This window comes from Centropristis striata, chromosome 10 (assembly GCF_030273125.1).
Source record: "Centropristis striata isolate RG_2023a ecotype Rhode Island chromosome 10, C.striata_1.0, whole genome shotgun sequence".
In the NCBI taxonomy this organism is placed as follows: Eukaryota; Metazoa; Chordata; class Actinopteri; order Perciformes; family Serranidae; genus Centropristis; species Centropristis striata.
The window spans coordinates 30,844,788-30,862,272 of record NC_081526.1 but is presented as its reverse complement, the minus strand read 5'-3'; the positions used below and the strand labels follow the sequence as shown (position 1 = coordinate 30,862,272).

Here is a 17,485-nt window from a genome sequence, read left to right as displayed (position 1 = left end):
TGACAAACTTTTTTCCCTGTACATGGAGAATTAGTGGTGTATTGATGACTTCTCCTGTACTGAATGTTACATTATACTGACATCATTACAGTGATTCACTTTGAGCTCCTGATCTACTGAGTGTGCTTCTTAAATCACCATAAACATATGGCTGCTGTCATCTGTCGGTGCTCAGGGATCGCACCGCGACAAAATGGTGATTAAACATGTCATCAACATTTTAACAATGTGTCAATTAAACCTGCTCCCATCTCCCCTTTTAATGACTTCCTGGAAGTAACACTGTTCACATTTATGAACTGAGTTGGAAAGTGCTATGTTAGCGCTTACCTTTGCTAAACTTTCTCCTTTGGGAGAAATAGCCTGCTTGGTTTGTTTCACCTCGCTAAGCTAATGCTCCTCACTGCACTGGGCTAGCATTTGATGTGATAGAAAAGTGGTACAATGCTGTGGTAATCAGCCTCCACTGGCTTTGTGCCGCTGAGAGCTCTTCTTGTTATCACCCTCTAAATCACAACTTCCTTATCTGTTGCTGACATAAAGGTAATAGGGACTACAAGGAACTGGAATAAAGAAGTGTAAATTTGCCTTTTCGTGTGACAGATGTTCCACTGAAAAAGTCAATAGTGGGCTAAAACACCCCACTTTGTAAGATCGCGCAACCTACACCTCTGTGATATGATATTGTGCATTCTACAGAAGCCATTACAGGATGCTGTTCCTTAGGGACAAAAAACAGAAGGCTATGGTATCATGTTTGCCTATGCCTCAGTGGCGTCACTTAGCATGAAACTGGCACCTCAGCAGGCCTCCTGTTTACTGTTTGGACTGACAGCAGACTCCAACGTCTGGCCTCTTGGCCTCCGCCGCATCCAAGAGGGTTAATGAGAGCACATGAAACTGTGCTGTCAGGTGGCTGTTTGGTTGGTAAACAACGGGTCATATACAATCCGCACAAGAAGAAAACTGGTAATGTGACGAGGTGCGTCACAAGTATGTTAAGGTTAAAAATCAAATGTAAATTTACCCTTACTGCTGAGGGGATATGTGAACGTAGTGCAGCATTTAGCTGCTAAAGAGCCACATCATTCTTGTAGGAGTTGGTGGAGACCAAAACAGAGCTAAAGATCAATTTATAGCTTGTCTCTTGCCTACAAAAAACCAATGGGCACAGACCCTACATATCTGAACTCCTTTGTTCAGGTCCACAAACCCTCTCGTCCACTATGCCCTTCCAGTGAAAGACGTCTGGCTCCTCCACTGAAGGCCTCTACGTCTCAAACCAGACTCTCCTCCTCTGGGCGGAACCAACTTCCAAACTCCATCCGATCAGCTGAGTCCTTATTAATCTTTAAGAAGAGCCTGAAGACCCAACTCTTTACTGAACACCTTCACACTTGATCTACACAGATGACAATGATACAATACATTAAATAAAACAAACTGTTCACACTGGCCGCTCCCGCAACCTAAAAGCACTTGCGTCTTAATGGACTCAAACTGAACCCATGCCAATTACTCTTGCTATGTTTCTTGACTTCATCTTTGCTTGTGTTGTATTAACTCTCAAATGTAAAGAGGTGTTTTGAACAATTAATTCATATCAACTGACTCACCCTATTTTAAGTTTTATCATACAGCTGTATATAAATTGTAGTCTTTTAACATATATATCTATGCTATATTAAAATACTCAATGTGAATTTGCATTAAAAAGTCAGAAAAAAATTACTCTGATTGTCAGGGCCTGCCCATAAAAACAAAATACCCAACCAATAATTTTCCTTTGACTGGGACTGGTTGGACTGCATTGGTGCAAATATATAATAATAAGAGCCAGACCAATATGGGATTTTTAATTGGAATTGGAATTACCGTTAATCGATCTTCAAGGGGAAAAATTCAGTAACCATTATAGTGATTTTTTTAAAATCTGGAATAAAAAAGCCTTTTCTATGTGAATGTTGCACCAGTTTTGCACTAACATGACATAAAAAAGAAGTTTTTCCATTTTGGCAAAAACATATATACCCGATACAGATAGATCCTAAAATGCTTTATACAACTGATATATCCGTCTGGCTCTTATCTTTTTTATAATATACATATTTTTAAAAAAACCCAACATATTTACACTCATGTCTCATGAGTCAGTTGGGGGCCAAGAACTCAAGCTACTGTGTGTGTTTATGAACTAAAATTAAAATTGTAAGAGTCTGACTTAAATAGAAAAAAAAGAAACATTAAAATATATTTTGTTCTAAAAAAATATTTTTATATTACATTATTATTGTTATAAAATTACAACCACTGACTTTTTTATTTTTTATTTTATTTATTTATTCTCTGTTAAGCATCTTTGTGTGTCTAGAAAATTGTTCATAAATTGAATGTATATAATGTATTATTATTTTTACATTTTTATCAATAAATGAAATGAGATATGTTCAAAACCTACTACAATGTACATTTTTATTTTATTTTTTTAATAATTTTTTTTACACCGATCCACCATTATGAAGAGATTTTCCCCCTCAAGCTGTCTTTTCCATGATGTTTCTCACCCCAGCGAGGAAAACAAGTATTGGCACTGTGAGCTGACATATATCCATTACACTGTGTGCTGTTGGCGCTAATGGGATTCTGGGAGATGGAAACAGAAAAGAGGACAGGGTGTGATCGCGAGAGAGAGGGAGGAGGGAAAGAAGCACCGCATGTACAGCTCGGGAAAAATAGTTTTGACGCTTGCATTCCTTACAATTAGTTGGTCGTATCGCTGGTATTCGTGATATCTCAATGTTTTAGCTTAGCTCAGAGTATCAACTAAGTGGTGAAGAGAGCAGAGAGGAAACCCTTCAGATGTAACTCTCTGCCCTACTTTCACACATGAAAGCTTTGTTGCTTATGTAAGAGAGCTCCCACATAGCAATCTTGTGTGTTTAACTTCCACATGAAAAGCAAGCGTTTGTAATCGTGATATCACATTGATTCGACTGCGTTTAGAAAGGTTTTCTTTTGGTTTTAATCACCGGGTGTGAAAGTGAAATTTAATTTATTTCTCATTTTTTTCTAATTCCTAAATACCGTATTGTTTTTATGATTGCATTTGTTTCCCCGTGCAGGAAAACTTTCCGCCTCCTGAGGAGAGCTGTTTTCAAGCTGTCTTTGACCTTTTCCAAGCTACCATAAAGAAGCGAGTAATGTTCCCATTATGACCGTTGATTAGTGACAAATGAAAGGAAAAAACCCTCAATAAATGAGGAGAGGAACATAATGAATGCAGATGCTTCCCCACAGGGCACAAGGACTCACTGAATGGTTTGATGAGTTGTGAATCATATCCTCCGGCCTTCAGCAGGGCCCATTATTTTAAAAACATTTAATCTAAATCAGAATTATCCAGAATTGTTCAATTTTGATATCAGAAGCAAGCAAGAATTATGTTGAATTATGCGACAGCTTTGGGGTATTTTGGTAGGTTTTTATAGTTTAATGGTTTAATTTGGACTAGATTTTATTTTGGCATTGTCTGTTTTCCCTAAATATTAATTTCCCATGTGTCCCCATATCCACCTTGAATCTGTGCTGGATAAAAACGATCCTCTCTATTTCAGAGTTTAAAAATGCCTCCAAAACAGTGTAGATCTGGATTCAGGGTTAAATTAAATTGGACTTCTTTTTAAATAGGGGTGGGCTTTTTAAATAGTTTCCATATTCAAGTACTTTTTAATTACATTTTGAAGTAGCATGGGTCCATTGGAATTGTTCTCGTCATTTAAAAACAACAGCAACACCATATTAAATGAATCTATCTGACATGACTCAGGAAGAAATAATTCTCATGGATGAATTGATGTATAAAAGTTTTATTCACAATAAATTATTTAAATTCAGGAAGGTCAGCTAACGTTAGCATGCTAACTTGCTAACTTACCATCAGATTAGTGACTACCAGTGGTGGAAGAAGTATTCAGATGCCTTACTTCAGTAAAAGTACTAATACCACAGTGTGTAATTACTCCACTACAAGTAAAAGTCCTGCATTCAAAACTTACTGAAGTGAAAATACAAAAGTATCAGAATCAAAATGTGCTTAAAGTATCAAAAGTAAAAGTAATCGTTATACAGAATGGACCCACTCAGATAGTTTTTTATGTTTTAAATATTTTATTGGATTAATTATCGATGTATTTATTTAAGCAGCGTTTTACATCTATTAATGTAGGGCTCATTTGAACTATTTAATATACTTAGGTTTAATTTGTAAAAATGCTTAATCACTTTCAATTTATACAAATTTTTTATGTTAAATCTCGACCTGAAAGGTAACTAATGCTGTCAGCTAAATGAAATGGAGTAAAAAGTACAACATTTGCCTCAAAATGTACTGAAGTAGAAGTATAAAGTTACAAAAGTAAAGTAAAAGTAACTCAAAATTGTACTTAGGTTAAGTACTTGAGTAAATGTACTTAGTTACATACAGCTGCTGTAGCTAACATTACATGGCAAACATTATAATGCTAAAACACCTTTGTGGAGTGTTGAATGTTGTTGTATTGTTCCAGCATAACAGTACGCATTCACTTTGCAGCTGGAATGAACCACTTGTCATAGTAACACATGGTAGCAGATTATTAACAGTTAACTACTGCATAAGTTGAACGACAACTGGCGTCTAAACCAAGATACTGACCACTCAGGCCTATCGCTATTTTGAAATACCCAACTAAAAAATTTAATCTTGGTCCAGATTTGTTGTTTTGAAATGCTGAGAACCAGTAATGTGCAAACAAAGCTCCATAAAGCTTCATGAAGCATTTTCTTCAGTTTTTGAGCCCCACAGATCGCACTCTTGGTTTAACGAAAAGGGACAAGAAATGGTCATTGAGAGTGCTTTCAACCCTTTGTTGAACAGAGGTTGAAAAAATACTACGCCTACTAGGAACAGATAATACCAGTGGGATTTCAGAGCGATTTTCCTTTGTTTAATTTAAGTGGGGGAAACATTCAAAAGTTTAATTTGCATGCATCAGTGCACATATTGTATAATTGACTAAAAGGTTTACAAGTATAAACATTTGTAGATTCTTTTTAGATAGACTAAGTGGAAAAACAAAGACAACTGTGTATACTGCAAATAATTAGTATGTTGTATGGCAGCAGGACACATTCTGCAGAATATAATTTCCGACCAGGAGATAAAATCAAATCCCAAGGTAGCTGGGTAATCACATCCGTGTTTTTAAAGAGAAAAGAAAGGACCAGTTTTAATTACTTAAAACAGGCTTTAATTATTATTATTTGTCCCTGGGCCATTTTTGCATTAACATTAAATTTAACAGTAATTTTTGTAACACCATTTTTTCAGTCTTTTATCATTTATTTGCTTGTCTCAAGGGTACATCTTACTCAACAATTTTTTTCCCCTGACCAAAATAAAACCACCACTCCAAAAATTAGACTTAAAATTACAAACTTACAAAATGTAGTATACGGAATAAGAACCACTGTTATAAAACAGAATGGGACTCTGAAATAAACACTGAGCAGCCTGACAGACGGAAGTATGCTTGTTTACTGTGGCCTGGCACTGAATTAATACCAGAATAAAGCGTACATCTGAGGGTAACGTGACACTGAATGGAGCACGTACTGTAGAACCACTGTCATGGTCTGTTTGTCGGAGGACTGCACCACAAAAAACATCCTTGTCTGAACTGTGGCCTGCATTAACTTTTCAAAAGCAGTGCTTGTTGCGTGGAAGAAAGAGCTCTCTGTGCCTCTCTCTTTCAACAGATACACAAATCCATATCACACACACTGGCTGATCACATGTCTTGAAAAAAAACCCCATTAACAAACAATTTAGAGGAAGTCTGGACATTTCATGTGACTCTGCACAGTCCAAAACCACTACCAACATTTCAAACTCAGCCTCCACATGTTCCTTCTGCTGAGCCGTGCTCATTCAAGGACTTCTTAATGGACTCGTGCCTGCTGCTTGTAACTGAGGGTAACTGAGTCAGCGACTGCTCAACTCGAGCCAGCGATTCCATGTTAGCCTAAGCAGTGATTCACATGTGCCTCAGAAACAGCCAACATCACCTTGCCAGTGGATTCACTCATTCACAACTATAAGCACATTATTCAGAACATGACTCACTAATTGGTAGATTGAGAAAGAATTCCTTTGTGGGCGTGAGGGAATGCTTTTTTTCTGAAGTACATGCTCATCCGTTTGGATTTGTCACCAAAGGATGAAACACATTACATAGGCCAAACCTAATTACAAATGTACAAGTGAAATATGAACTACAGGGGGGGCAAATCACTGCCTGCTGTCAAGAATTACTAGAATTTTGAATGCCTCCGTCAACCACTCAAGCTGCAGTTTGCATCCATGTCTTGTAAGAAATGAAGTGAAGACATTAAAGGAATTAAATAAAAGGCTTTAAGTAGAGACGCCACAACAATGACCATTCGCCCATGACCAATGATCAGTCTCATAACGTAAATCCAATGTCTTTAAGCAGTCAATGGTTTTACGTTGCACATAAAATTTAGATTCTGAGGTCAACCATCGCCAACGCTGTAACCGTGCATATGCCAGACTCAGGAGAAGTCTTTGCAGACCAAGACCTAAAAGCCCAAATCAAACTCCTGGTCTACAGAGCCATTGTTCCCCAACCCTGCCATATGTAGCTGAGTCATAGACCACCTACAGCAGGCACCTGAGCTTTGGAACAAAACCACCAAAGATCCTTACAAAGGATTCTAAGGATCAGATGCACCAACATCAGCGTTCAGGAGGAAGCCAACATTTCCAGCAGTCATAAAGCAGCACCAAATCTAATAAATCTAACACATAAATAAAATTAAATAAAATCTAACACATCCTGCACTTCCAGCTGAAGGTACTGTAGGTCAGCAAGCCTGCGGCGGGCGAAAGTAACGCTTCAAGGACAACTTCAAGACCAACCTTAACAAATTATACATCACAGTGGACAACTGGGAGCAGATCACACTGGACAAGCACTCACAGAGAGAATCCACGCAGCAACTCATGAGGTGGAACGCTGTGTTGCAGAGAATAAGTGACAAAATGGCAAAGAAGGGTTGAAAAAGGCCCCCACCAGCCACCAACCACCTCTACTGCACAAAATAAGTGGTCATGGATCTACCACTACAGCCATCAGGACCTACAAACAGTCATTGCCTGAACTGTAGACAGCAGCACTTATTTGTACTGAACATCTACAACTCTATTTGTCAGTGAATAAACTCTACAACTCCTCAAGACCCAAGCCCCCAAGTCCCTGTCTCTTGCTGCCACCATTGGCTGATTGAAGTGGTGGCCCAGACTCACATAAGGTGGACCGAACTTTAAGGTGGACCAGCTTTTCCCATTTAAGTGACCGATAAAGTGGGATACACCACAACTACTTTTCATTTACTTTGAAATATGTCCGAGTGGGAGACGGCCCTGTTAGTTATTTGAAGAAAATGTTTTATTATGAACTTATATTTTATTTTAATGAAAGTCCATGAAAGAAAAGTTGTTAGTGTAGGCTGTCACGGAATTGGCCAAGAAAAAAAAAACATTTTCAACCCGGCAGCACAGCAGATCTATACAATCACCACAGATTCAAGGTAGACACCCAGGATGAGCTAATATGAAATATGGTCACCAGGCCTGGAATTTCATCATTTTAGGGGCATGCCACTTGGCCTTTTGTGTTGTCAATTTTTTGAGGGCTCAAAGGCCAAAAGCCTGGGCACCAAGGCCATAAAATAAAACAATGATTTTAAGTCCACATCCATAATGAATTTAATTTAACGACTAGTAATGACGCTTCTGAAAAAGAATGGAGTCTCAGTTGAAACTGTCAAGCAGGTAAAGAAATATCTCCTTGTAAAGTAAAATGCATCAATCTTGTGCTCTTTGAGAGCTAAATGAGAGTAAACACCTCACATAACATTTTTCACAGTTGGTAGACACCGTATTATAGAGTCTTTGTTATCCTATACTGTGTCATTTTTAATTGCTGTCAACATGCTTTCCACTAGGACATGGAGCAGCCAGCCAGTGTGGATAAATAGCTGGCTAGGGGGGTCTGGGGGCATCCGCCCACTCAGAGATTTTTTTCCCCATAAAAACCCAAATATGGTGGCCTTCTGCAGATTATGATGCCACTATTCCATCATATACACTGATCTTAATCATTGCATATTTTAAGAATTATTTTAAAGGAAAATAAGGGTTCTTGTATATTTTATTTTGACAGTCTTCTTGTAAATTCTGTGGTCAATTCTGTTAACATAATGCGCTCTTATTTTGAAAGTGGCATGCGTTTAGCAACAGGATAAAGCCGGACGAATGGCCAGGACATGGCCAATATTTAGTGGTGAGACACAGAGCGATCAGGGGCTGATACAGAAAGTTAGGCACGGCAGCTCGGTATATTCAGTGTGTGTGTGTGTGTGTGTGTGTGTAGGTGTGTGAATGCACGCATGTCTCGGAGGCGGACGGAGAGGTGGGTCGGGTTTGACTGACTGGTGACAGACACTTTGCTGAGGCAATGGCAACACAACGCCAAAACGCAAAACTAACTGGAGCAGTGTGAGTGGGGCATCAAGGCCACCGTGGCCTCAGGGCAGATATTTTTTTCAAGGGCACGAGGCCAAAATGCAAGATCATGAAATTCCGGCCCTGATGGTCACAATCTCCCCTTCTATTACTGAGTGGTGGCGTTGAATAAGAAAAGAGTTTTTGCAGGACATTATGATGTCACAGTGAAGTTTATCCTAAAATATTGTCATAATTAGCATATAAATTCTTGAGTTATGGCCAAAAATGTGATTTGTAGGGTCACAGTGACTTTTGACCTGTGACCACCAAAAACTAAACAGTTCATCCTTGAGTTCTAGTGGATGTTTGTGACAAATATAAAAGCAGCACATAAAAATATCATACTAGTACAATGGAAAGTTATGTAAATAGGAACATGTAATAGTATGTATCATTAGATTAGACTAGTCACAAATGGAATGCCCCAAATACAAATCATAGCAGCATAAACAAAATTAACTGGGTGTCTAAATTACAGCAGTCAAAGTTTATGCAGTCATCAGGATGAAAGTGTAGTCATTTAACGAGGACCTTATCTCTACCATCTATAGAGTAAATTCCTACAACGGTTCCCAAACCTTTTATGTCCAAGAACCTTTAAGTTTATGGCTCTGTGTCCTCCAGCAGCACTACTGGTCTCTATAACACACTAATGAAGTGGCTGACCTTTTCTGACTGAAAGTGCCTACTCAGCAGCTTAAACACCAAACTATATCAACAAACAGTCGGCTCAATTATGTTCAATAATTACTCAGCTGTTCTTCTTTCCAGCCAAAGGAAAGCTGAAAAATTTGAGCAGAAACTATGTTCAGAGAAAATATTCCCTACATATTAGGGATAATCTACAACTAAACTATGTTGTTGAAGAACAGCCTCAGTGGAGTATGTTTTCTTTGTTCCAGTAAGTATTATCCTGCTTGTACTCACTTGCCAGCAGTTAAAACACAGTTTGAGACTCTTTATGACCAGACGCTATCGGCAAAAACCTTTTTATGCACTTGTCAATTTTGAGATTTTAGGCTATTTTGATTCCATGACATCATAGTCTTCTTACAGACTAGTAGTCAGGTGGCTTCGGACCATATTTGAGAAGAATGGGGACATGTCGGACAAAAGCACCAACTTTTTTCCACATGCTCTCCATAAGGGCTGCAAGATTATGACCAAAATGATAATTACAATTGTTTTGATCAATATTGTAATCATGATTATTAATCACGATTATTCATCATGTTAGGGAAAACATCTGTATTTTTATTGCACTACTTTTAAACATACAATAGGAACAGTTTTTAGTGTGTGAACAGAGTGTACGGTGTTTGTTGTAAACAAACAGAGATCGCTAAGTGAACACCTCCTGCAGCAGCAGCACATACACACTGTACTGCTACAGAGCTAACTGTTAGCCTGTTAGCAATTTGCAGACTGGACGCTAAGGGGTTAACATCCCCTCTGGCTCTGCAGCTGGGAGAGACTGCTGCAGGAGGACTGTGCCGCTTCAACTCGTTCTTACTCTTCTTAACGAGCTGCCAGCCCCCGCAGCTCGTTAAGAAGAGTAAGAACGAGTCTCCAATAACACCAGAAGAAGCTGCTGGATTTGTCGCTAAGGGGGTCTGAAAAGTCGCTAAATATAGCAACAAAGTCGCTAAGTTGGCAACACTGCTTGGCCGCTTTTTACAAATGGCGCAAGTTGTTGTGGTGTCGAGTACTACGTCACATCCTGCTTAGTGCTCGCTCGTTATTTATTCAGGCAGCTACATGAAACCTTAACTATGTGTTCGCCCCCTGGTGGTTGGTGGACTACTGGTGTAGAAAGTGCTTGATTAGATATGCAGGAGAGACGCATTTTAAAATGGAAATATCCCCGACGATCAGGTTCATTTAATCGTGGTGGCAAAAATCATGATCACGATTAAAATTAGATTAAATGTGCAGCCCTACTCTCCATCACCAATTTTTGATGGGAGCCACTTCATCAAGAGGGCGGAACGGAGATGGCAGCCATATAAAATCTATGACAACCAATATATCTTCCAAGCCACTTAGAAGGTCAATCTTGGTGTCAAAATATACATTTTCTGGGTCAAGGAATCATTTAAAGCTATTGAATATCAGTAGGTTATTACATTTGCCAACAATACTTTATTTGGTTCATTCTGACAATATATGACAATACATCTACACCATTGTAGATTATGCACAACATATTTTTGCAACACACTTCGCAAGTATTCCAGCAGACAACAAGGTAAGTAACGCTTGTCCTTCACTATTAATGTAGCCTTCTCTGTGCATTTGTCACTAGGCAGCAACTGGTGCGTCAGCTGACACATATGTGCTAACAAATGTTGTGAAAAGTCTTGTGCATTTCTATTTGTATGTTGTTCTGTATGTATGTTTATCATTATGGACCATGCAAAGAATTGGGCTATTACAGATGTATGATTCATGCATTATGGTTATTCTCACATATTAATATGTGATGCACTGTACATGCTTGCAGCTATGAATGTTTCTTTGCATCACACAGTCAGTTCCCTCCCCCAGCACCAAAGTGAGCTCCCCGAAGCCATGGTATAGTTAGCACACTGCATTAAATAATAATAAATAAATAATAAATAATAAATAATAAAGTAATTTGCAAATTCAAACATGAAATGTCACAAAACTTTTTTTTACCCTGTTCACTTGTAGTGTCTTGAAATAATCTTTAACCCTTTCATTTTGTTTTATCTCTTGCTCTTTCACAATACACTTTGATTAAACTATTGTAAATTTTGATGTACATACTGTGATTTTGCAAATTGGGCACCATGTGCATTTTATTTTCTATTTTGTTTTAGTTTATTAAAAGAAATTTATAAAAGTTATCAAAGCATTTTTTGCAACTTTTTTCCATTTACACGTTTGAGGGATACAGCTATGACATTTCTGTATTGAGAAAAATATGAGTTAAACTATAAATAGTTTTCATTTTTATAATGATTTTGGTTATTATCAAGAAAAACATGGAAAATGTCTAGATATCAAAACTCCTATGAGCTATTTTTGTTGTTATCATTATATTTGTCCAAACAAATGTACCTTTAGCTGTACTAGGCATTAAAATGAACAAGAAATTGAAGAAAACAATGGTCTTATAATATTTTCAATGACTGGAGATAGGAATCAAACTGAGAAAAAGAGTGAATGTATCATTAATTGCTTGTGTAGCGGCAATTTCCAAGAATTCATTAAAAAACTTAAGTGTTCCCCTATAGTGTCTCCCATTAAACAAACACACTGAAAAAGATAATAAAAGATTGTAGCAGAGAGGGCCACATTTTCCATATACTGTTCTCCATAGTCATGCAGTGAGTGTTTATTTAAAGCAGCTTCACTGGATCCCTTACAGTATTAATTCTAGTACTCTGAAGAAAAGAACAGAAATGTCTACACACCCCAGAAAAGACTGAAGTGACCATTGGAGATGATGTGTGCTTCAGCCATTCGATTTTCTGCTTTGTTGAGCATGCCTCTTGGCCTCAGTGTTACAGTAACTACCTATGACAATTTGGCAAGTATTTACATTTTATGCCTTTTGACATTTATTTAAACATTACATAACCAAAAGGTCACAGCTGCCAAGCTTTCTTCCACTTTCTCTTTAACACTCAGCATTGAATTAAACTGTATGATTAACTTGTTTAACATTCCGTCTTTTGGCCGAGAGGCATGTGGAGCGACGCGGCCTGCGCTTTCTTCTTGTGAGGACGTTGTGTGGCTATGATGAAATCTTCATCTGCTCTATGAGAATACTCGTCACTTGTCATTGTAGCCTTGCTTGTTACATTAAAGTTTGGGAAATTACATCAGTCTGTCACCTCTGGCAATCTTTTCATCATGCATTTTATGTAATTTTTCTTTTGAAGTAATGCATCACTGAGCCCCATCCACTGGCATTAGCATATAATGCTGAGAATGATAATAACATTTAAGCCTGTATAAATAATGTTTAAACTGGATTATATTTTCTGTAGGGATGGGCGTTTGGAAGAAACATGCCAACGATGATTATCTATAACGTTAACAATCAATTAATCGATGAATCGCTATGTTTTTATACATACTCCAGCATGTATAAAAGCAGCATTCATGGGCAAAAAAATAAATAAATAAATAAATAAATATATAAATATATATATATATATACATATATATATATAAATATATATATATACAGTACTATGCAAAAGCCTGATTTGAGAACGGACAACTTTATTTTGAAAGGACGAAAAGAGACTTGATTCTGTCTATCATCAAACTAACTCAACTGAGATTAAACCGTAAAGATAACGTTAAGGAGTTTAATGTTTTATGTTTTAGCCCCCAAAAAGGTTAGAGGTTAGTTTTCACAGTAATCTTGCATTTTTTTAGTGTGTTTTGTGTGTAAATAATCATCGGCCAAATTCTTAACGACCATTAATCGATCATCAATGAATTATTCCCATCCCTAATTTCCTGCATTAGAGACAACAGTGCAGGAAATATTCAGTGCGTTTTCCCTTCTTACTTTTACGTCGATGTAAATGCTGCAAGTGTCAGTGCTCCCGTGTGTGTTTGTGTGTGTGTTGGTGTGTGTGTGTGTGTGTGTGTGTGTGTGCTTGTTTATAAATCTGTGTAGGCGCCATAATGTAAATGCACATACCAGCAGGACAGGCGCCTTCTGACATAATGAGTACTTCAGACTGCTGCTTGCAGGCATCCCTGCGCAGGAAACACTCGTTCTGGTAGTTCTGATTGTTGGAGCCGCACACTGGGGCATAGTCGTTGTTGCACTGTGAAGAGGAAAGAGGACAACACAGGTAAGCAGGAAGTCATATTCAGGTCATTTAAAAAAAAAAAAAACACCAAGGATGAGCGTGTTTCAAAATAAATCTGACTGTTCACTCAATATTCAGATTGTCAGGACTGAAGCCATTTCCTTGACAGGGTAAGTACTTACTTAACACAGCTAAGTGCTTAATCATCACAGTGTATGGAAGGCCTCGGTAAGGTCAACTTCATTTAATTAATGCCACTTTAGAAAACAAATGTGAAGGACTGATTTTATCATTGCATTTGCATTTTGCTGGAAAATGTTCTTTCACCTTAGAAGAGCTGTTTCAGAATAGGAAAGGACTGCAGTTCTTAACAAATCAATGAAGAAATAAATACTTATATAAGCTAGAGGTATGATTCAGCGTATCGGTCCCACCATGCGATTTTGTCTCGATACTTGAGTCACGATACAATATTATTGCGATTTTAAGCATTTTGCTATATGGTGAGTGTTGCAATACTATATATTGAGATTTAACCGTTTAACTGCATTATGTGTCCACAAAAGTCAATCAAGAAATGTTTTGTCAAATAAGAGAAAATACTCTCTCTATTCATCTCACTTCAGTCTTTTTATTGGCTGACCAACAAAGTGTTCAGTCAAATTGAACTGAACTGATATCAAACATGTATGGACGACAACAACTGCAGCATTTTTTCAAACTTTCCTCAACTTTAAGCTTCACTGCTCTGGCGTTTTTTGAATGAAACATAAACAGAGCCTATCTTTGCAGCGTTAGTTTGACAACTTCCCGACACGATATCCTGATGCACCTACAGTCAAAATTATTAGACTACCTTTTTTCTTCAATTTCTTGTTCATTTTAATGCCTGGTACAAATAAATGTGCATTTGTTTCGACAAATATAATGATAACTACCAAAATAGCTCATATGAGTTTAATTTAAGAGCTGATATCTAGCCATTTTCCATGGATTTCTTGATAATGATTTTAGGTATTATCAAGAAAACCATGGAAAATGGCTAGATATCATCATCTATTGTTGTTATCCTTATATTTGCTCAAATAAATGGACCTTTAGTTGTACCAGGCATTAAAATGAACAAGAAATTGAAGAAAAAGGGTGGTCTAATATACATAATATATAAATATAATATTTTTTTTCAATGACTGTATAGATTCCTTTGATCTTCTAGTTTCATATGATACCAGTATCTCCACTATATTTCTAAAAATGGGCCCGCTACAGCCTCCAGGAAAAAAAGCAGTGAAAATACTGACGGGCCTTCAGAACGCTCAGTATTGTTACTTGTCGGCCATGAACCGATATAATATCGCCACTCAAAATATTGCGATACTATGCTGTATCGATTTTCTCCCCCACTTCTACTTGCAGCAAACATTTGAAAAGGAGTGTCGAGTTAAACGAACAGCTTAAAACTCTTCCAACTCTTCAAACTTTGACAAAGAGCCCGGCAAAGATGATTCAAGGATGTCTAACGTGTGTACGGAAGCCCTGAGAGGCAAGTGAGGAAAACCAAATCTGGTGATCCATATTCAAAGTCGGATCAAAGTCTAAATCTAAATATCTCCCCTCGGTTTATGACTAAAGAACAGGTGAAAACAGGTGGCCAGGATAACCTTTCAAAGTTTGTTTTTCTCCCTCTGTGGGACAGATGGAGGAAAAGTTCTGCCATTTGCTCACTGCCATTTCATTTTTTCCCCAAATTTTTCATAGTATTCCCTTTTATAAACCTCATTTCAGCCGCAAGGCCGTGTGTTACGAGAGGCTCGAGAGTTAAAAGTGTACTGGAAAAAGACATCAGTGATTTTAATTCCAGTTTGTGGTGCACTTCAGCCTCTTGTGGCCAAAATTAGTATTACAACAATTAACACAGACCCAACACAAAAAACACAAAAAATACAAATAAATTCACCTGTTATTTTAAGATAAAAAAAAAAGAAAATCTAGAAATATTATAGCTATGAATGATTACTGTTCTCAAGCGTGAATATGTGTCAAATATGTCGGGGGTTTTTTGTCACGATATGAGCCTTTTGTCAGTGTGAAATGCAATGAAATAATTTTGTTTTCAGACACAATCTGTTAATTGTGGTTTCATTTTCATTGTGATATGTTTGTAAGAGATAGATTTATAAAGTTTTGAGAAGATATACACTTTATCTGCCAAGAATAAATCACATTGTCACAATCATTTCATGGAAAGAGGTCAAAAAAATATATATATTATTCCAACTTTATTTATGACCGTGTACATTTTCAGAAGATCTTTGTGAAAAATTAAGCAAAAGGTTTTTGGTTTAACTTGTGCTGTCTACGTTATGGGGTTACATTATGATGGATAGAAACGGTAAAACAAAATGAGAATAAGGCAACTAAATTATGCAGAAAATAACAGATACAGGATACTTTTATCATATTGAAACAGACTGCACAGTTGGCAGTTTGACAGCTCTATAAATTAGTTTGGAGATTTACAGGCCGTACATTTGTTTCTCACTAGCAATTTACATTAAGCTATAAAGAATGGTTGGACGCAAGCCTTGTCAGCATTGTATTCAATTATGGAACTGACATATCGTTATAACTACATCACAGTTTCAAAGGCGCTGAAAACATCATTTCTCAATCAGTTTTTCTCACAAACACACTAATTCCTGAGAGTTTTCTCAGGTTTAAAGTGAACAGGGCAAAGTTGGAGAAACACTCATGATCAAGCAGATTAAAGTGACTTGCGAAGTCTTAAATTCTTAATAAGTATTACCGACGGATGTCTTTTTTAATTGCTTTGTTACTTAGTTTGGGTTTTGCTGCACGTTCTTTTTAATGACTAATATTCATGCTGCATGTATCTTTGGAAACCTGGCCGGCATCCACTGCTGCTCACCTCTGGTGCGGCTCCACTGGAGCAGTCACAGGTTAAGTGACTTGCTCAAGGGCACTGAGCAAAATAGCTGCTCAGGTACAGGAGAACATTACTCATTCATTTCCCCACATGGTTTGTTGGCTTCGGAGCAACTCCAGATTTTTCAGATGACTGATGGCACCAGAGCACCGAGTCTTAGTTTTCATTTTTTTTGGCTGTAGAGGAGAGATATTCATTTGATTTGATATTGATTCCCCTGTGCTACACCGCAGGAATAACAAACGTGATTATTCAATTGAGAAATAGTCCCTTCTATTTCCCGGGAAGAAGGAATGGCTACGAGAGCGTCCACAGAAATTGTCGCTCTGTAGTCACAGCCCCATAACCTGATTAAATTTAAACGTGCTGAAAAATGGGCAATGTGTGAAAATGTGTTCCTGCTGGGTGTGACATCACAAGGACAAGGGGCTCGTTTGAGAGTCCCCATAGGAACGAGGCTAAGGAGCTCGTGGCTCTTTGTCTCCACTTCTGTTTCCCTTTGAGCCTCTAATGGATTGACCTGGAATCTGTTCTCTCTGGGCCGAATCATCTGTCTGTGACCTCGTACAACACCACATGGCTCTCACACAGAAGCTTCAACACATGCAGCTCTGATGATGTTTACCGGCAGGAATAGCAGGATAAAGGGAAACTTTCCTGATAAGAACCCATTTTAAATTAAAGTAAAGCTAATCATACAATATAGGTGGTGATTGGGATCATTGTTTATAATTAAATAGTGACGAAAGTGATATTTCATTGCAGTAGTGCATCTGGTTGGAAGGCTGCAGGTTGGAACCAACTGCAAACAACCACAATGTACAACAAACAACAAATCTCCAACCTAACCCAACGACAGAATAAGTCCTTTGTCAATACCTCCCACAACAACCCATATGAGCATTTTGTGGTTCGTGGTACAGAGCAGGCATGTCATTATACATCCAGGCATGATTCAGGGTTGTAAAAAAGGCTGCAGATTCATTTAATTTAGGCTACAAAACCACTGACCTAGGTTTAGGGCAAAGAATGTCCTGTTAAAACATTATAAAAGACAGTTTAAACAGTAAAAACATTTACATAAATAAGTAGTTACAAGGGTGATGT

General features: G+C 37.7%; 1 protein-coding gene across 2 annotated transcripts in view; it reads right to left on the bottom strand.

Annotated features, from left to right (window-relative positions):
- tmeff2a (transmembrane protein with EGF-like and two follistatin-like domains 2a) overlaps window positions 1–17,485 on the bottom strand; it is a 166,476-nt gene that overhangs the window by 84,559 nt on the left and 64,432 nt on the right. For both annotated transcript variants that reach the window (XM_059342571.1, XM_059342572.1), the window contains exon 3: window positions 13,317–13,446. In XM_059342571.1, coding sequence (XP_059198554.1) covers window positions 13,317–13,446 — 130 coding nt within the window. The remainder of the gene's footprint in view (window positions 1–13,316; window positions 13,447–17,485) is intronic.